Raw genomic sequence first — 21,815 nt, 5'->3', positions numbered from 1 at the left:
AGCGAGTAACGCAACAAGATGTCTGAGCCCTCCACTCCACCCAGCTACACCGATATAATCGGGCAGTTAATAACATTGTTTACAGTGATATTGGGGTTAGTTTTAATATACGTAGATCCTTTAAAAGGGCTACGTCACGTGTTACACTCAATTGTATACACAATAAAACGTGCCTTGGAGTTTCTAACAGACAGCCTTGACCCTAAACTGCAAGACACTGTTCAATTTGACTTTGATAGAGATATGAGTCAGACTGGAGCATGTCACCTGGTTACACCTTTTAAAACAGCTAAAGGTCAAACAGACATAGAACAGACGGGGTGTGCCCTACAAACCAACACAATGCTGAGAACCGATTTAGGCCAGCAAAATACTCAGTTAGAAGTGGCACAACACCAAATAAAACAGCAAACTGCAATGTTGGATGCAGCCGTACAGGCCACACAACAGCACACAGCTATGCTGAATGCGGCAACAGGTTACATCACCATGCTACAGAACCTTAACATAGGATTGGAGCAAGCGAAAACGCAACAAAATGGTGAGATAACCTTAGCCAAACAGCAAATTGGTCAACTGCAAGACACTGTCAGTGAACTACAACTGCTCATCGCAGAAAACTTCATGCAAAACAGTGTCAAGTTACAAATAGCACAAGACAGTGTCACTCAATTGCAGGATAGAACTGAGCTCCTCGAGAAGGGTGATTGGATCAGTGAGAATGACTTTGCTAAAAGGTTCCATGACCTCCAAGGCCAATCACAAGCACTCTCTGGTCAGCCTCACTATGATCATTACCCTGTGACAAAGCAGCAGCCTCTGGTAGATAGACCACCCATTCGAGCTGAACACTATGTCCAAGGACACGCCTCAAATGGCTTGCCCGCCATGTTACCGTCTTTCCAATCTTTTCAGAACATACCTCCGGCGGTCGGGCAACCTGCCCTCGAGCCATATGCCTGGGGTTATGCAGCATTGAATGCACCAGTACCCCTACCTCAAACCACGGGGGGGTGCGAGCCGGCACATCTGCTGAGTAATACCGACTTAGCCAAAGTTGCGAAATTCATCCCAAATTTCGACCCAAAGCCCGGTGAATCTAAAGACACACACATTTACTTAGATGATATAGATTATCACTTAGCAGAATGTGGTGTAAGTGACACAGATACCAAGGTTAAATTGATTTATCAAACCGCAAACCGCGAGGTAACTGGCTTTATCAGGCGACAGACAGACGAGGTCCGAGCAAATTGGCCCGTTCTGTGTCAAGCGATAATTGAAGAATTTGCTGACCACCGAGCTTTAGGAGGTCTCTTGTCCGCCGTGTCCGTCTGCCAACACGAAGGTGAAAAAGTTAATCTCTTTTATAACCGTTTGAGGATTGCATTTTTTGGTAACAAAAATGTGCCGGATATGGAGGAAAATGTGAATTTCAAGGATTTGTTCTTGAATAATTTACACCCTTCCATTAAAAAGCACATTCCTATTGGAATCAATTCTAAAAAGCGTGCAGCTGATTTACGCAATCTGGCACGGCAAGCTTTTGATAGAGAATGCAATGAACCTCAAAGGGCATCGCATAAAATTGTTGACGCCCAAATCGATAGTTGGCAGCCCAAGAGACAGGACGACCATGGTTTATACAGGGGGGACGACCACCAAGCTCCCTCCTGGAGATGTGCTCGGTCCTCCTCAAACGACCGCGGTCGCCCTCCCTCACGGGATAACTCTGGGACAAAACATGAGAACCCTGTTGAGTGTGTAAAACAGCTCCCAGCTGAGATCCCCAAACAATCACGACGGCAAAAGAAGGCACGCGCACACGCTGCCACACAAAATTCAAGCCCAATCCGTGACAACAACAATTGGAGAAGTCCTAATCGCGTTTAGCTCACCTTGATAAAAACCAAAACCACGGTGACTATTCTCAATGTATGTTTCAGATGACACCACTTTACAACAGTTCGTGTTTCATCTGTAACATCAGGGGGGTCCGGTATATATATATGTCTGTTGTTTTCAAAATTTAATCCGGTATATATATATGTCTGTTGTTTTCAAAATTTAAAACTTTTTGTCAAGTTAACTGCTTGATTCCATTCCATTGGCGTTAACAGGTTGCAATGTTTATAGACATGCAGCAAAACTGCATTGACATACAAACAAATGTATAAATGCACCCCATCAAACTGGTAAAATAGTAAAGAGTCAACAGTCAAATGTGTTCATAAAAGGTAGATCAGGTTACTCAAAATAACATGGCCTCTCCCCAAGACGCTTAACAAGTTCATTTTGTGTCTCACCTAACTAACCTCCTCAGTCATTCTATGATAATGAACACTGTCTGGTTTGTGTGCTTGAATATTTTACTAACCCTAGGTGGATTAAAAGCATGCTACTAACAAAGTACACTGTAAACTCCACCCACATTTAGTGTGATTTCCCCTCTTTATCCTACCAAAAGTGTATTACACTGATAGTGATGTATGATGGTTGCTACAAGAACCCAGTTAACAGGAACTGGACCAACTAAGACTTGTAGTGTTGTTCAGTCAATTCAGCTATATAGAAATTCTTGTCTCTGCACACAGGATGTGACTAAGGGGAGGAGCAAGACCCTTGTTATATAGGTTCTCAAATCTGCAGCAACTTCTTAACCTTAGCTAAAAAACATACAAACTTTAACCTGTACCTGTACCGCCACATTTCCACTCACACCATCGTGAGCAGTACACTTAGGCCCATTTCACTATAGGTAACCCAAAGCCTACCTGTGAAGACAAAACTACATATAATCGTTGTGTGAATGTTTAGGAGTTTTTCCCTTTTTGTTCTCCGATTTATAATGTTTTCTTAGGTGTTTGTGATTATCCTAAAAGCCCTCTCAGAAATAAGTAGTCAGACAGTGACTGCCAATGCCTAATAGGTAATTTTCTTTCAAACAGTCGGATCCAGTGTCACTAGATCAGCTTAAGGAAAGAGTTGCCATTGACATGTGAATGCAGATGCTATGATTTCTATGTTCCTGTTGTCCTCTCACATTTTCTTTTGTGTTATCAAAGGTCGTGACGTCAACGTTCCGTTTCGTCTGACATTGATAACTAGGGGAGGTCTGTAGAGATGATGGCGGACCAAGTATGAACATAGAAGGCAGATTAAATATGGTTTCCAGTTCATAACCAAGTGGACCCTCATCGCAAAGACCCCCCCCTCCCCCTTTGGACGCAGAGCTCTAAAGCATCCTGTATGTTTTGAGATAAAGGGAAGCTTTTATTGCCCAATGGAATGTCGTCAGAGACTTGCTTTCTCTCTCTCTCTCTCTGCCTTGCTAGCAGATAAGAGAATTGGGACTTTTACGACATGTTGGAATGTCGTCACCAAGCACAGTGACACACTAACTGAGCACAAGACAATGAGCAAACAAGCGAATGTGAATAAACTGTGTCATGTTTTGTCACTTTAAAATATATAATTATTGTCCTGTACAAGGACTACAACAATAATATGAACTTTTGTGTTTTTAAATGTGATGCTTCTCTTGTTAACTAGGCTTCAATGCTTACCGGCTCCCTAGTTGATATAATGCGGTCATGTTTAATACCTAGACAATTCTTAATTCATTGTGATTCCAAATATCCAGTCCAATGGATTAATAGGAAATCCCCAAGGTACTTAGCAGATAAGTTTAGTTTTTCATAATAGTAAGGAAGGTTGCCACACACAGCCGCCTTCAACACGCCCCCAATGGGCCAAGAAGGAGGAAGACCCCTCCTTCCAACTATAAAGAGGACTGGTCACCCAGTTCTCTCTCTCTCTTCCACCACGCTCTCGATGACCAGGGGGTCGACTCATCCCTGAGTCCCTTCTTTCTGCTCTCTCCGGGGTGCCAAATCCCCCCACGCTTCTCTCCTGACGACAACGCAACAACAGAAGGTCGACGAGAAGTCCCTTCCCCCTCTCCACACGGGTGACACCCTGTTCTACACTACTGCACAGACACTAGCTATCCATGCTAGCCAACGCCTCAGGTCCACCCCACGAGAAGAACCACGGGCCTACATCCAGCCAAAGCCAGATGCCTGCTCCTGCTCCTGCTCCTGCTGAAAAGCTGCTCCGCTCCTTCTAACACGTGGGCCAAAAGCCACACATCCTGTCTCCTCAATCCGAGTTGAGTGGAGACTGAGGACGCTCTCCAGCCAAAGCCAGATGCTCCTAGATGACAACTGCCTGGACACTAGCTAAACCTGCTAGCCACAGCCTCATGGTCTCTCCACCAGAGACCAAAGAATCATCTTCGCCCCTCCCCCAATGGACAGGCGAGCATAATGCATTTCACATGTGGGGTGGCAACTGAGTGTAGTTTTGAGGGCAGATGAGCTATTTTTGATCATTGATCTTTCTCTTTTCGTTATGACTTTAATCCCTTCTTCTCCTTTAGTATATTAAAATGTGGCCATTCGATCTGATTAGATTGTAGATCTGTTATGTTGTATATTGTTGAGATTTTAACCGGTTTCATCACCTTATGAAGTACTGATCTATTGTTCTTTTCCCCATTTCATTGGTTGTTTTATTATCCTAGGATTTATCTTAATAAACACATTATTTTGATATAAACGAAGGTCCTTTTTCCAAATGATTTCAAGCAAATATTTCCAATCATTCCCTAACCAGAACCCATGCATCATACTGTGTCAAAGATTCTTGCGTAGCCTTTTTCATGGTTGTGTTGAGGTGCAAATTAATCCCTTAATTTGCACAATTCCTTAATTTTTGGTGAAAATTCATATTTTGATTTTTCAGAAAATATTTTCAATATTTTCATAATTATCATTATTATTTCCCATAATTATTACCCCATGTCCGCTACATGATCGTAGATGGTAAATATATAGCCAACCCCAAACCCGGCGTCTCTTTATCCAAACTCCCAGGCAAACTCCCGGGGATGGACAACCAGTGGTATACCGGAGCGGTAGCAAGCGATACACTGTACCCAGCACTATCTCCATTGCCATTTGCGAAAGGGCCCCCAACCCCCTCCTTGACTCGGGGCCGGGGTTCGATTTTTTTTACCACACCATACCCAGCACCATCTCCATTGCCATTTGCAGAAGGGCCCCCTCCCCCCCCCTTGCGTCGGGGCCGGGGTTCGATTTTTGTTACCACACCGTGCCCAGCACCATCTCCATTGCCATTTGCAGAAGGGCCCCCTCCCCCCTCCTTGCGTCGGGGCCCGGGTTTGATTTTGCGCCAAGTCACTGTGGACAACGTGGTGAATTGTGTTTACATTGCTCTGTATGACTACACCGCCCGGACCGAGGAGGACCTGAGCTTTAATGCCGGGGATAAGCTGGAGGCTTTGGACAAGAGTATTGGGGACTGGTGGTGGTATGCCAAAGCACTCACCGGGATTTCTGCCTCGAAGAAAGGTTACATTCCTGCCAACTATGTGGCCCCCGTGGAGAGTATTGACGCTGAGCCGTAAGTACAGTAGCCTTACAGTATACTATACTATACCCCCCGTGTTGCCTTGCCCCCCCAATTAATTAAGATTATTACATTAAATTCACCACACGACTGGACAACATTGATTGTCTTGGTCATTTTTGTATGAATTAGAATTATAAAAGATTATTTTAATGCCACTGCTGCTGTGTAATTTTTTATTTGTGCAATAATAATTGCACTGACATAGCCTGAACTTCTTTTGACCAATTATCCAAGTGTCTTAACTTGGACTTAATCAGTCATTCATGTTTCAAATTAGTGGGTTAATTGTGAGAACATTTTGGCCTATATATGATATGATGATATCCATACTGACCTATCTTTTCAAACATTCCTTAAAATCAATGCCTCTGTCATTTGTGAGTTGTTAGTGTTGGGTTGAAGTGGTTAATCATTGTCTATGTCCAGGAAGTAGCTACAAGATATAGGCTAGGTTAATAATTCTGGTGATCATCATTCGTTCAGATCATCAACAAAGCTTTAATATGCTTCAGATGGCATTTAATGGATAACCGCATCTAGCATCAAATTGCCACAACAGTGGATAGGCAAACTGGTTGTGCAAGGTAGTACCACTAGACAGAGGGTGACATAATGAGATACTGTAGAAGGCCTATACGTCACCCTGGCCACAAACAATCATGCTGAATGGGTTTCTTGTGAGAAGTTCAGTGTGTTTTGTGAAAGTGTTTTAAATATGCATGTCTTCCATTCTTAAACTTTTAACTAATTGTGATTATGGGAGAGTGGGCAAACCATCTCTGTGCTTTTAAGAAGATGGCACAGGAGAGAGTGCTCTGGCTAGATGCAATCCTTGACCAACTGAGATGCATGTGTTCCCAGAGAGGGGGAGCCACCATAACCCAACTGTAATTTACCTCTAGAAACAAAACAGAATGTCAGGAGGAGGGTAGCCTAAACTCGATTAGAACGCAGGCATGTTATGTGTGGATTTTTTTTATCCCAGTTATACCCAAAAGGAAAGTTATGTCAAAAACTGGAATCATGTTGTAAACAAATGCAACAAATAGAGCCTGTTATGGCATTTTCATCCTATCAAGCATCCCTATAAGAAACCCTCTTCAGACCAGCTGTAAGACAGTTTTTCATGTTCTTTTCACAGTACTCTTCCACAGTTTCATTCACTTGCAGTACCTGATTAGCGTGTTTTGTACCGGAACCGCCGCCTACCGGTCCACTGGTCATCACATTATTGGCTTAGGAATAAAAACAATTCAAGTCTCCATGGGGTGACTAATCGATAGAAAACATTTTTTGGGGGTGAACTATCCCTTTAACACAATCTGATGATCAGACTGTTGTAGAGTCTACTGACCGTGTTTTAATCCTTTTAAAACCAAAAAAGAAATCCATAGGCTAGATGTGTTCTGTCATAACACATTTTTCAAGGCACAATGTTTCTCTGTAGAATATATATTTTGTAAATGTTTATTTATACAGGGTAGGTTCACTGAGCATGAGAATGAATGCTCTTTTTCATCTGGTAGCTGCCCAGTACTAGCCTGGTAAACCACACCCCTTCCAGAGTCTGGCCGGAGCCTATTTTGGCGTTTCTGCGTCGTCCACAAAGTAGACGTGCCTATCAGCGTCCTCACTCATTGTTCTGTGATTGACAGCAGAGGTTGGCCAATCAGGTGGAACCCGAGTGAACCCGAATGGAGCCGAGTGCAGCCGACCGAAATGGAATGTCGGCTGATTGGCTGAAGGGGAACAAACTGCTGATTGGCTGAAGGGGTTGTCAGTCAACGGCCCCCATGCCAGACTCACTACTGAAATCAAATACAAATGATATTTCCGGAGGGAGGGGTTTACCAGGCTAGCCCAGTACAACCACAGTCTTATTTTGTTTGACACTGAGCAGCTCCACTGAGGCGGTTTTGGATCAAGTTCCTTGCTCAAGGGCACTTCAACGCCAGAGATTTTCCCTGCCAGTCTGGGGGATCAAACCGGCAGCCTTCGGGCCGCAAGCACTCTTCTAGAGGCTCCAACCATATAATACATTATATTAGAAGCACCTGGCCGTGATTACCATGCAGTGTTTAGAATGTTGATAATGACGGTGCTTTTGCAATGATGATATTTATTTATCATTCTCAATTTTCAAGCATGGAAATCGCACACTGGTACTTTCTATTTTATTTTAACATACGTTTTATTGAAGGATTGTCACAGCTTACAGAATAAAAAAATAGAAACCCTTCTAGTTTTCTGAAAAAACAAACGCACAAGACAAACACAAACCATCCCACCGCAAAAGAGTACATTTGCCAGTAAGGTACAATGAAGAAGGGCAGAAAGTGGGAAAAAATTAAAGACAAAAAAAAAAGAGGACGAAACAGAACACCAGCCAAAAGAGTATCAGAGGAGATGACAGTATATGTGATACATTTGTTGGTCCAATATATTATGCATTAAAAAAAATACACAGAGAATGCTCACAGGAAAAATAATTAAAAAAAATATTATTCGACGTCTATCCTACTGAAAGTTTTACCAGAAAAAGAAAGTCAGGGTTAAAGCAGGCTTAATTTGGCCAATATTAAGATTGTTCAGTAGGCTTGAAGGGAACTCTGAAATGTAATCGTTTTTTAGTAATGTACATGTTTTTATTAGAAGCTGATTAATTAAGTGCATAGAATTCGTTGTTGACCAGCAGAGGCTGCCCTATTTTCAGGCAGACGTGATCTTTTTTGTTGATTGTATACCGAATTCTCTTCATGTGTAGCATATTGCCCAAGTCTCTTAAGCCACACTGGTGCTTTCTTGTGGAGGCATGTTTTCGACTAAATACAAAACATTTTCATACTCAAGGCAGACTTATTGATCACAAAATCGCTAATCAAATCAAATGGCCTTTCTGAGTGTCCAAGAGGGGGCTTCATCAATACAATATGATCATATTAAATCTAGGACCTTCCTATCCAAGAGACCCTTGATTAAAGCTAAAGCGACCATAGTCAAATGATGACCATAAGGTATCTCTCTGCTTCCTTTGTGATTTGCAGATGGTATTTTGGTGACACAAAGAGACCTGATGCAGAGAAGCTGTTGTTAGCTGGAGGGAACCAGCAAGGAGCCTTTCTCATCAGAAACTGTGAAAGTCAGAAAGGAGACCTCTCTCTCTCAGGTAATCTCATCTCCAGTTGACAACAAGCTGTACCATATAGGTCTTTCCCTTTTCTTCTCTGAAACCATGCAATCAACCTGGTGGACTTGAGTATCAACAATAATATATATATATTTTTTTTAATGTTATAATTAATTATATTTTTTATGTAGCACCTTAACCTCTATGTATTTCTGTGCAAAGTTCCTAATAGAAGCTTAAAGCAGGAACTGGATACACTAAACACATGTTTCCTCATTCCAGAAAAATACAACCTTCGCTCAGAGCGAATTCTTTCCATCACCTGACTGAAGTGATTGATCACTCAAGGTCAACGACTTAACCCATTTAGACCTGAGGCCGATTCTAAAAACGTCTTCTAAATCCTGAACTAAGTTTTCTGAAAAACTTAAAATATGTTTTAAAAAATTACAACAAATATATGTTGCTATATACTGTACGTAGCAACAACAACCCCAAAAGGGGTTCCCGTTCTGAAAGGTATAGTTACAAATAGGGGTTCCCGCCCAAAATGGGTTACAAATGACTAACTCTGCTCCGATAAAAGCAACATAACTTTATCTTGGTCCGGCTTAATCTCTTCTTTCACCGTGTCAGAGGACCTTGCTGTAATTCATACATTAAACCCAGTGAAGGACCACCCCCTCATTTGAAATTCCACTTAGTTCATTAAGCAGCTAATAACCCCATGTTACATCAATGATGAGCCCAAGTGTCTTAGATGTATATGATTGATCACATTTAATAAACATGTGTTAATAACTGCCAATAAACCATAGCAGAGGAAAACTAGAAAAAGTGCTCCTTTGAGCACAGGTCTCCGCCAGGTCAGGTAGGTTATTGTGGGCCAGCAATTTTTGGAATTCGCCAATCAGGATGGAACATGAAAAAATTTGATTTGCGGCATTTTGTTCAAAATGGGCCACTCCTGCAAACTTATGATGTCAATCTTAGCCAATCAGGATGGAATATGAAAAATCAAACAGATCTGTCTTGATTATATGACTATAGAGATCATCTGTACCTACCGATTTGCGTGAAATTTGGATACAATCTGAAGGCTTAATATATCCTTGGCCTCTAGAGAGTGCGCATACAAAGTTTTACACAGATCGGTGCAGTTATAGGTAAAAACACGAATCGGCCTGTTATAGCGACACCATGAGGCTGAGTTGAACATTTTCAAGTGGCATTTCTTCGGCCTAATGGGAATGTGCGTGCAACATTTCACGGAAATTGCATGCTGTGTTCATGATTTGATGCATTTTGTTCAAAACGGAGTACTCCTGCAAACTTTGGAAGCCAATTTTCGCCAATCAGGATGGAATATGAAAAATCTGAAAGACCTATTTTGTTTAATGACTATAGAGATACTGTGTACTGATTTGCGGGATTTTTGGACTAACTCTGTAGGGGTACTGTCAAAAAAATGTGTTTTGCACAAATCGGCCTCCTGGTGGCGCTATAAAAGACCCATGTGAACAAATTGGGGCAGAGGTTCTGCTCTAGGGTTGCCAACTCCCAGAGATTAAAATAAGGGACACCTATGCTGGGCGCGGCCGAAAAATTTTTTGGGGGTCAAACCCCCAAAAACCTGTGCATTAGGCTACTACATCACAAGGAAATTAAATGCAATGCTTCAGCCATAGGCTACTCCAGATATGTATAGTGGTGAAATGTTCTACAGAGACCGTATCTTAGCAACACTGAAAGCGCTAACTCTCATTGGTCGTGTCATGAGTAAATGAGACAATGAGCTGCCCACAATGAGCTGAAGGCACTTCCAGACACACGACTCGCACAGCTCACAGGCAGTCACACACAGCAACGAGAGGGGGAGAGAGTGGGAGCAGGGCAGCAGAATCACCGTCATTTCTCAAATAAATCGCCCTGTCATTCATATTGATTCCCCGACCTCAAAATAGGGAACAAAATGCGTCCCGTATCAGTTCATTACGGAACACGTCTTTTAGTTTAAAAAAACGGAACGATTCCGTATTTTACGGGACGGTTGGTAACCCTATTCTGCTCTGGTATCCAGGGAGTGTGTGTACAGTTTCGCTGCGATCAAGCCAACAGTGCCAGAGATTAGCTGTACACAGACAGAATGACACACGGACGGACACACAGACGGACAGGGGGCAAAACATACTCTCGCCATGCCTTTCGTCCTGGCAGAGACAATAAAACTGGGTTATTGCTAATAGCAAGCTACAGTAACCTTCTGCATGTTATCTTTTAGTGTTGGACAGAGGGAAGGTGAAGCACTACAAACTCAGAAAAACAGATGCTGGCCGTTATTTCGTGACCAACAATAAGAGCTTTGTAACACTGCGGGAGTTTGTGGAACACTACACCAAGCAGAACAGGCTTTGTGTGTGTCTGTTCGAACCATGCAAAAAGGTGAAACATTGATTCTGTATGCATTGTGTACTAAAAGCTATGAATGGTTTTCTCCGTTGAGTTTCTCTATTTGTATTCATGATGGTGGTAGTAGAACAACACTATTATCAAACATAATTAATGCATGGCATATAATTATGATAGTCACTTATCTATATACATTTATCTAATGTTACAATATAATCGTAGTTCATAAAATAATCCTGTTTTTAACCACTTAAACCCTATTCACCTTATTCTTGGAAACACCCACTGTGGGCCTGGCCACGCCCACATTGAGCATGGCCAGGCCCACCGTGGGCGTGCAGGGAGGTGGGGAGCCCCATATCAATGAGTTTCCTGTTTAGAAGCCAATACTGAAAGACAAACTACTGAGAAATAATACTTGTTATATTTTTCTTTTAAGATTTTCGGTCAGTATCATATTAATGACATTATACTGCTTACTGTTTATGCTGAATGTAGGCCAGTGATGTAGGCCTACCCGATGCCGAGAAGTACATAGCTATAGTACCTGCTATGGAACTGGGTGAAGATGAATCCTGGGTGACGATGAATCCTTATGACGGTGAAATTAAAATGACAAGTGATGCCGACAAGCTGGTATGTTATTCATCACTACTGTCAGTGTCAAATGGATAAAAAGCAAGAAAGCTATACAAACTCGGGAAATTGAAAATAAGTTTATTGTGCTTAGATTTGGCGCTTATTGTAAGAGACTTTGGGCTTCTTTTTCTGTAAAGTTGCTTGTTAATAGTGGTAGTTGCGGGTTGCGTTTTTTTATAGCTTGTTTCTAAAGTGAGGTTGCTTATTTGGGCTTGCTTCCAAATGTTTTATTATTATTTAAACCAGTGGTTCTCAAATATGTCATGGTTGGATGGTGGACCCCCAAATGAATATATGTATTTGCTAACCCCCCATCTGAAAATGTTGTCAATGTTCATGTAAAGAAAATAGGCCTGCCCTACATACAGTTGCACATGCACACTCCTGTCAAAAGGATCAAAAGCAAGAAAGCTAAAACGCTTATAATAATATTAACATTGCTTGCAAGTTAATTGGAATCAAATTATTGATTGAGTGTTGTTTTAGCACCTTTAGCAATTTGCACTATATTAAAACGTTGGGGGGGGGGGGGTTGGCCCATTCTGACATAAATGCGGCCCTGGTCACAACGCAGCACGAGAGATATTTGCACTCTTAAATCTCAGAATGGTAAATGTGAGATAGCCTTTTCTTCTTCTTCTGTAGGGATATGATTATCCTGGTTGAGCGGGATAGAACTGTGTAAGGGTTCCTTCTCTCTCTTCTCCTGGGACCTCTCTCTCTTCTCCCAGGCTTAGTCTCTGAGTAATGAATTGTGACGAGACCAGGGGCGGAGATCTGGCTTGAGGCTGGGGGGGTCGCCACGCGTGAAGCGCAGTTTCTTGGCGGATGTTGTTCGTTTCTTTTTTTTTGTTACTTTATTTCGGCTTTAGGGTTAGGGTTAGGTTATGTTACTTAATTCTTATTTTTGCCTGATTTTACTGATTTATTATCAAAACTTTTATTATTCTAAATGACTTCCAATCTGAAGCTAGGGGGGGACAAACCCCCCCCGTCCCCCCGGGATCTCCGCACCTGACGTAGACAGAACTGTAAGTTCCTTCCTTTGGCGGCCTATGAGCAATGTCACAATTGTGACGGAGACAGAACTGTAAGATTAGTTCCTTCCTATGGGCTGGGTACAGATGATAGTCTTCTCTGTTGAGTGATAAGGAGGCTAAGCACCGATTCTTAGGGGACGATAGCTTATATGCTATGGGTGATGTCGCAAGTGTGATATCACGCTGGCCTCTTGCCCCGATTAGGTGGCTTCAAGCTAGGCATCAGTTACTTCGCAACAATCATCATTAAGATATTTTTTTTACTGTTTTAGATGGAAAGATTGATCTGATTGTGTCTATTGTGACTGGCTCTTTGTAGATAGAGGCCCCACAGACTCATGGTCTGTCCTACGATACAGTGGACCACTGGGAGATTGAGCGGGGTTCCATCAGACTGCTGAAGAAGCTGGGAGTGGGTCAGTTTGGAGAGGTCTACGAAGGCCTGTGGAACGACACCACAGCAGTGGCAGTGAAGACACTCAAACCTGGTAAATAAAACTGTTGTCCCTGATTTTGTTTTGCAGACCTAAAACACCATGTGTTGTAATACGATGTTTACATGTACTGTAAGATACTGAATAAAAGTTATGTCCAGTAATGGCTATTCCTCCTCAGAGAACAGAAAATACAATTTTCGTACATGTGTATTAATGGCCAACAGAAACTCATGGGAAACCATAAACCTTAAAGTTCAAAAGGACATGGTCTCTTGGCTCATCAGTTAATAGCCTGTTAAGAGTTTTGTGTTAGAGTATTCTAATTCAATTCTCAGTTAATTGTCTGCAGTGCTAATGCAGGAGAGAAGCCTGTTTCTTGGCGGGTGGGCGTGTTGTGCTGGCAGATTTGGACATGGTGTTTCTAAGCACATGGGGCTTTGGCTTCACTGTCTTTGGCTCATCCTTGTTAGCTGAGTACCCCCACGCTGTGTGGTAAAAATCACCCAATACTGATTTATAAAACTATTAACTGACACTCTTCCCAGGTACCATTGGTGCTTCCGAGGACTTCCTCAGGGAGGCCCAGATCATGAAGAAGCTGCATCACCCTAAGTTGATCCAGCTGTACGCCGTGTGTACCGTGGAGGAACCCATCTACATCATCACAGAGCTCATGAGTAATGGCGGCCTGCTGAAGTACCTCCAGAGTAAGGGATCATTTTAAGGTTCAATTTGCTGGGGGGATGGGGGGATCCATGCAGCTACTTTTGATATGAATGTTCGCTTTAAAAAACATATAATATGTTCAAAGGTTTGCGCAAATCTTCACGGTTTAAAAAAATAGCAGATCTACAAGCTCACGAAGCAAGTGACGCGCTATGAGCTTGTATATCTGCTATTTTTGAATAGCCAAAGTATGACATAATGGTGAAAGCGGTTAAAATGATTGTAATGCTCATGCTATAACTACTTAAAATCTAAAATGACACAGAGGCTTTCCTGGTTTTAATGGGTTAATTGCCAGTGGGATATGTTTTATACCTGTACTGTCCTCTCTACGTGTACATTAGTGTACATAGTTAGACAGTCAGCCAAACTCCTTTAAAAAATGACATGGGAGTCAGGAAATAGCATCCAAGCTCCTGTGTTTTATTGTCACACTTGTACATCAAGAAATGGAGTAAAACTACGAAAAATAAAGAAAAATATAGCTGCAAGCAGCGATAAGCGGGGCCAGGGAATGCAGAAAGAAATAAGAAAGAAGCAATGATAAGTAATATGCACAATAAGCCATAGAAACATAGAAGAATGAACTTGAGAGAAAGAAGACCATGCAATTAACAAATGAGCATTTTAAACCCTCATTAACCCTAACCTCAGTAAAACAACGCCTAAGCCTATCCTCAAGAAACACTATGTGTAAACCCAAGAATGCCAAATCATGATCACCTCGATACATTGTTGCGGACATGGATCGAACCAGTGATCTACGGACTCCGAGGCTGCCTCTCTTCTCATTGAGCTAGATATATGGCCTCCCTGGTAGTGTCTGTTGATATTTATTATATTAAGTATTTCCGTCCATTATGAACCAAGTCTCTGTGTCCCGAACTACTTTAGATCACTGGTTCACAAACCATTTACCAATAAAGGCATTTGTGTGTCTCCTCGGAACGAAAACTAGTGAAAGTAGCCGATCTACAAGCTCACAAAACGTTGCTATCTGAAAAGTTGTGAGATTCTAGATCGGCTATTTTCACAATGAAGTACGTCATACATTGAAAAAATATACTCTCAAATAAGCATTTCATGTTATCTTTACCGTTTGCACATGTATTCATTGATACAGTCATGTTTTTTGCAATTCAACTTAAATGAGTCTGCATCAAGTGAGGCTTGAACCGGCAACCTTGCGGTCGTGAGGCACTCGCTTAAGGGAGAAGCCATTGGACCAACAGACAAAACCTGTGAAGAAAGAGATCACACAGATGATACAGTTTCACGCAAATAGCTGAAAAATCCTGGGTTTAAGTGTTTTTCAAACTGCTCAAAATTGTGGACAATCTAAGGGTGGAGCTTACTGGTCAACGTGATAGATGTGTTCCTCATGAGTCAAGGCACATGTGTAAGCAGGTTTAATGGCTGTCGGCCAAACGAGGCGTGACTTTTGCCTGTTTAAAGTTTGCATTTTCAAGAAATCGCTATAGCGCCCCCCTTTGACCAATTGGAGTAAGATTGGTTTCAGTGATATTTGGAATGACCCGCAACATTACCGCAAAGTTTCAAAGAAATGTGAGTCTGCATGTATGTGTTAGGGGCAGATGAATAATTGTCATAAAACTGCAATATTCATTGGCTCATTAAAGCTTAATTTTTTCATCCCCATATTGGCCATGATTTGGCCTAGTCCTGAACATCACTGAAAGACATTGTAAACAACTTTTTAATCACCCAAACTGCCGTAAAAAGGCGTCATACATTGATTGTCATGGTGATGACGTCCTGTAAATGACATCAAAATCAAAGACCATCCCCATATCCATATCTGCTGTGATATCCTAGTCGACAAATGATGTCCACAAAATCTTCCATTGAAATCAGCTTGTGCAAATTATTTTATTGTGTCACACAAAAGCTGGCAAATAATCCGACCTTGAATATAAGAACAGGCCAGGATTTTAAACTACGTGATTTTACCATTACAACAATTTAGCGGTCTAGGAGATTTCAGTGGAAACATATGTTAGTTGAAATAAGGTGATATTGTGGGCCAGATCTAACTAGTCATGATAGGACTTGATCAAACCCCATTCATTGGCTCACTGGTCCAGGTTTGTCCATGTTTTGTTGGGAAAGTCTCATTCCATTTTGTCTCCTTAACTTTGAAAAGTCAATCTATGCAAGGACACATTGTTATGTCCGTCTGTAAACAGCTAATCTCCGGCACCGTTGGACTGATCAGCATGAAACTGTATGCACACTCAGTAGGCCAAGGAAGAACCTCTGCACCAGTTCTTTCAAATCGACCTCATGGTGGCGCTATAACAGCCTGCTTCAGGTTTTGGCCTATAACTCTTAATACATGTTTTATAATATAATAATGATAAGGGTAATAATAATAATAATAATAATAATAATAATAATAATAAATGTAATAATAATAATAATAATAATAATAATAATAATAATAATAATAATAATAAGGGTAATAATAATAATAATAATAATACAGTTTATTTGTAATGCACTTTATATTTGACACAAATTTCAAAGTGCTACATGGCATAAAAAGTCAAGAAAAAGATAACAATGATCAAACTAAGAGACCCCCCCTCCCCAGGACATAACTAATACAAAGTTTTAAGTTTAAAAACACACAAAGGCATCAATAACTCTTGAACCGTAGGTCATACAATCAAAATCTCTGGATGCCTTGGATTATGATGCAACTCCAAATAGGCCCTGGCCATTTGTGCCAGGCTAGATTTTCCCCATTTCACGTTCTCTTCCAAATACACTTTGTGCTAGTCCTCCTTTCAAATATTGTTCAAATGTCACACAAATTGGTACATACATGGATCGGAGTCATGTGATGAAAGGCTAGGCAACCCGGCCTGGTGGGGATCTGCGCTCCGAGGAGCACACTTTTTTAGGTTACTCTGTCGCTACCAGGAGTAGATTTCTTTCCCCTTCAAAGTAACAGTGACTGAACTGCAGTGATTTATGTAGCCTTGGTGGCCACTGACCAAGCTATGGGAATAGAACAGAGGATCACATTTTCCTCCCGGACTCACGGTCCGCGAGTTGTAATTTTACTCCTGCTATCAACCCTGATTAAGAACATAATCCTGGCTTTAATGGTACACGTTCTTAAAACTAATATTATTTGGTTTCGCTATTGTATTTATTATTATAGCAGCACATGTGTTCAGTGCACAAACACGTTGATCAGTGTGCATGCATGTATGTTGTTAGTAAGCCAGCAATATGTTAGGGTCAGGGGTCATCACCATGCAAGCTTGTGATGGACATTTTCATCGATATACTATTTTTGCCACAGACATACAAAATAAGTGATCAATATTGTTTAGTTGTTTTTTTTTACCAGAAATACATAATTAACTCATAATGTGCCATATGGTCTATGCCAATGTGCTAGACATTTTACAATGATAATATATCTGCATTAACCACTGAATAACAAAGAAATATAAGCCATTGTTTTAAAAGCCAATCTACAGGCTCACAACACAAGACATCATGACATGTTGAGAGATTGTACATCTGGTATTTTCAAAACATTTCAGAAATGTTTCTAATTATTTATTTATTTACTTAGCCTATAATGACATGCCCAAAATGGGGATGCCAGGGTTAAAGAGGTTACCTATTCCGAAGAAAACCTTAAGACTGCCCGGAGGCTAAGACAGGTATTAAATGTGGTCTATTCCGTATTTGGGATTTCAATAATTGGTTCTTATCAGTACAGTTAGTGCTTCCATCACACATTACAGGAGCAAAGGGCCATTAGGGTGCGGGTCATATGGTTATTATCGGAGGACAGTGTTACTTGAGGTCAGGTGCAGATCAAGTTCTACCAGTTCTACCATACCAATCGTAGCTTCGACAGTTGTGGTTTCTTTCCATTAAGGTGATATCTTGATGAGTAATCTTCTATCATGATGAGGAAGTCTTAGACCTTGCATAGTTGTGATGTAAGAAATATGGAACAATGGAAAAAGAAAGGTCAGAGTCAAAACCATCATACTGTACGTACATGATGTGTGATTAGATAAGGATAAGGGCATGACAGGATTTAAAGAATGCAGTGTCACAACTAGGTTCATGCAAGGGCTCCTAACTTTGATCAGAGGTGAGCAAATGGAGGTCTGATGGTGATTGTGGACCGCAGGCTGTGGATCAAGGGTTTCCACTGCTTACGATTGTGGAGTGTTATTATAGTTAAATATTGTTATTTTTGGACACTTTGAAACACTTTCTCTCAACGGTGAAAATCTTTTTCAACAAGCTTTACTTGTCCAGTTCTGCCCTCCTTTGCTTTTGTAGCAAATGGATCCTTCTGAACAGATCTATTTTCAATCTTTTCATAGTTTAATTGTCTGACCACACCACATATGAATCCATCGTCTTAAAACATAAAAGGTTTCTCTAACAAAGGATTAAACACACATTTAGCTATTTTCAGGTTGCTATTAGCTATTATCAAACATTACTTCTAACTGTCTTGTCCTCACCTGATGCAATCACAGTACCTTGTACAATACCACAAATCTCCTGCAACATATTAATGAGCATGTCATCCCGACACTTTACGAGTCACCAACATTATTCAAACCAATTTTAATTCAAACATTAGATTGTGAATATTATAGTTTTTACATTGTCATGAAAAAAAATATAGACTATAATTTGTATTTATTAAAAATAAATACAATTAAATAAAAAGTCTTGCCACGGACACGTTTGTCCGTGTACGGACATGTTGATGACCCCTGGTTAGGGTAGTTACACATTCAGATACATTAGATATTTTAATAATAAACGTGCCCCTTTTGATACGATACCCACGGGAAAAGTGAAGGTAGGCTATACCACTGCACCTACTGTATGCAGACACCAGATGCAGTGTTGTCCTCGCGATTTCAGAATGTTGTTTTATGACAGCTTGTAAATCAACACAATTAGTTGATAGTAAGGCTAAGACTGTCAAATGATCAGATTTTCAATAATAACAGACCAGGATTGAAAAATATGTGATTTGACCAATATTACAACTATTTAATTATGAGTAGTTTTCAGTGGCAAAATATTCTGTCTGTGGGATTTATGTTAGAAATAAGGTTATATTCTGGGCCAGATCTGCACCAGTCTTGGTTTGACTGGATCTAGCCCCAATCGAGACGTCACTGATTCGTCCGGGTTCTGACTGTGCTTGCTGGGCTCTCTCTCTCTCTCTCTCTCTCTCTCTCTCTCTCTCTCTCTCTCTCTCTCTCTCTCTCTCTCTCTCTCTCTCTCTCTCTCTCTCTGTCTCTGTCTCTGTCTCTCTCTCTCTCTCTCTGACTCACACACACACACACACACACACACACACACACACACACACACACACACACACACACACACACACACACACACACACACACACACACACACACACACCTTGAAACCACAATACAATCAAACAAGGCTGATAATGGCAGGGTGCCACAGGAATCATCTAAACACACGCCCGTCGACAAGGATGCTAATAATAATGTACTGTAGAACACAACGATGAACACCAGTATGTCCACACACTAAAATCATCAGTGTTCATTTAACTCCGGTGCACCCATTTTGGATGCTGTCAATGCACTGAATGGGACATTATCACGTTTAATCAGTCTATTGATTGGTCTAAGTAGGTGAGATACTGACCTACCCACGTTTAATCAGACTATTGATTGGTGAGATACTGACCTACCGACCGGGCCTCAGTAGGTTTTTTGTATAAAGTATAGTTTTGGAGCGCGTCGGAGGCGCGCCGTCTCAAGCTAACTTGAGCCACGAGAGGCACCACCGAGCGAGCTAAAGCAAACGAGTTGCTGTGCCGAACGTCGCAACGTTCGCTTGCGCTTGCGCTTGTGCTGACTCAGCGCTGTATGAGTAATGTACCGATAGGCACAGAATTGTAAATCATGTTTTGGGGGGAGCGTTTGCCCCAACTTTTATCAACCCACGGTAGTATCTCACCAATCAATATGAAAGATCGGACAGATCTGTGTTGATCACATGACTATAGAGATACTGTGCAGCGTGTACCGATTTGCGTGATTTTTGGAAAGAATCTGTAGGAGTAATATAAAAAAAAAGGTTATGCACAAATCGGGCTCCTGGTGGCGCTCTAAAAGGCAGATGTGAAAAATACAGGGCAAAGGTTTTTCCCTTGGCCTCTAGGGAGTGTGCGTGCAAAGTTTCACGCAGATCGGTGCAGTTATAGGTAAAAACGCAAACCATGAGGCTGATTTGAACATTTTAAAGTAGCATTTCTCATTCTGCGTTCATGATTCGAGGCATTTTGTTAAAAACTAAACAATCCTGCAAACTTTGGAAGCCAATCTTTGGCTATCAGGATGGAATATGGGAAATGGGACAGATCCGTGTTGATCACATGACTACAGAGATACTGTGTACCGTTTTGTGTGATGTTTGGACAAAATCTGTAGGAGTAATATCCAAAAATGTGTTTTGCACAAATCTCCCTCCCGGTGGCACTATAACAGGCCAATCTGAAAAATTCAGGGCAGAGGTGTGTGTGCACAGTTTCGCAGTGACCGGGCCAACGGTGCCGGAGATTAGCTGCTCACAGACACACACACACACACACACACACACACACACACACACACGGACGGACGGACGGACGGACGGACGGACGGACAGACAGACAGGATGCAAAACAGGGTGCTGGTCACAGCATTTTGCATGGAATACAATGGACATGTTTGCATACTCTTCCAGTCCTCCTACTGTACATAACCACATCCAAATCCTGGTTCTAATAGAGTCCTAATATAAACCAGAGGGAAATTCAACAACAGCAACAAGGATGAAACACAGGAGAGGTACTGTACAGAATGACATTTTGGTTAATCCAATGCAAGCAGAATTTGAATACCATGACATTTATCTGATCATGAAAACTTGGAGGACATCATACAACATCTGAAATACTCCTCCTGATACTGTCACGATCTGGTGGTGTGGTGAGGACCCAAATGCAGACAGCCAGGCAGAGTAGTGTTTAACACCCATGATTGGGATTTTATTACAGACTAACATACAGACAGAGGATGTGACACAAACAATGATCCGACAAGCTGATTACACATGAGATACAGCTGGAGAAGACAACATAGAACCAGAACGACTAGAACACAACATAGAAATACAACACCTAGACGGGCACAGTCTGAGACTGTGACAGATACCTGCGGTACTGGATGTAAAGTGGTTATGTAAATATAAGAGCTTTGTTATAAACAAGTGACAATAATATGGGGAGTGTACATGGTACAGGTATGCTGTTAATTAACCTGCTGGACTCCATGCTCCCAGACCACAGTCACCTAACCTGCTACTTGTCATGTCACTGTACATACATACATACATGTATGACAGTGTGCTAACATGCTACATGCCATGTCACTGTACATACATGTATGACAATGTGCTAACATGCTACATGTCATATCACTGTACATACATGTATGACGATGTGTTAACATGCTACATGTCATGTCACTGTGTATGACAATGTGCTAACATACTACCCTGTACATGTATGAGTGTGTGTGTGTGTGTGTGTGTGTGTGTGTGTGTGTGTGTGTGTGTGTGTGTGTGTGTGTGTGTGTGTGTGTGTGTGTGTGTGTGTGTGTGTGTGTGTGTGTGTGTGTGCGTGCGTGCGTGCGTGCGTGCGTGCGCGCAGCGCGCGCGCGCGCGTGCGTGCGTGCGTGCGTGCATGCATGCGTGTGTGTGTGCGTGCTGCGTGAGTCACTCTCTGGCTCAAACCAACAGTGGCCTTCCCAGCAGAGCTACAACAGCATATATTAACATTTTTATTGATTGATTGATTGATTGATTGATTGATTGATTGATTGATTGATT

The 21,815-nt window shown here is 41.6% G+C and overlaps 1 protein-coding gene across 1 annotated transcript; it reads left to right on the top strand.

The window, feature by feature from the left end:
* Positions 1-417: 417 nt before the first annotated feature.
* LOC308081636 (tyrosine-protein kinase FRK-like) lies at positions 418-13,872 on the top strand (the record flags this gene model as incomplete). Its single annotated transcript, XM_080457994.1, has 6 exons — positions 418-541; positions 5,208-5,487; positions 8,541-8,662; positions 10,905-11,065; positions 13,031-13,199; positions 13,694-13,872. 6 exons carry the CDS (start codon positions 418-420, stop codon positions 13,870-13,872), a joined length of 1,035 nt encoding a protein of 344 aa, XP_080314120.1.
* Positions 13,873-21,815: the final 7,943 nt, after the last annotated feature.

The sequence above is a fragment of the Gymnoscopelus braueri genome (genome assembly GCF_963280865.1).
Source record: "Gymnoscopelus braueri genome assembly, contig: SCAFFOLD_279, whole genome shotgun sequence".
Taxonomy (NCBI): Eukaryota; Metazoa; Chordata; class Actinopteri; order Myctophiformes; family Myctophidae; genus Gymnoscopelus; species Gymnoscopelus braueri.
This window is presented reverse-complemented; position numbering and strand designations above follow the sequence as displayed.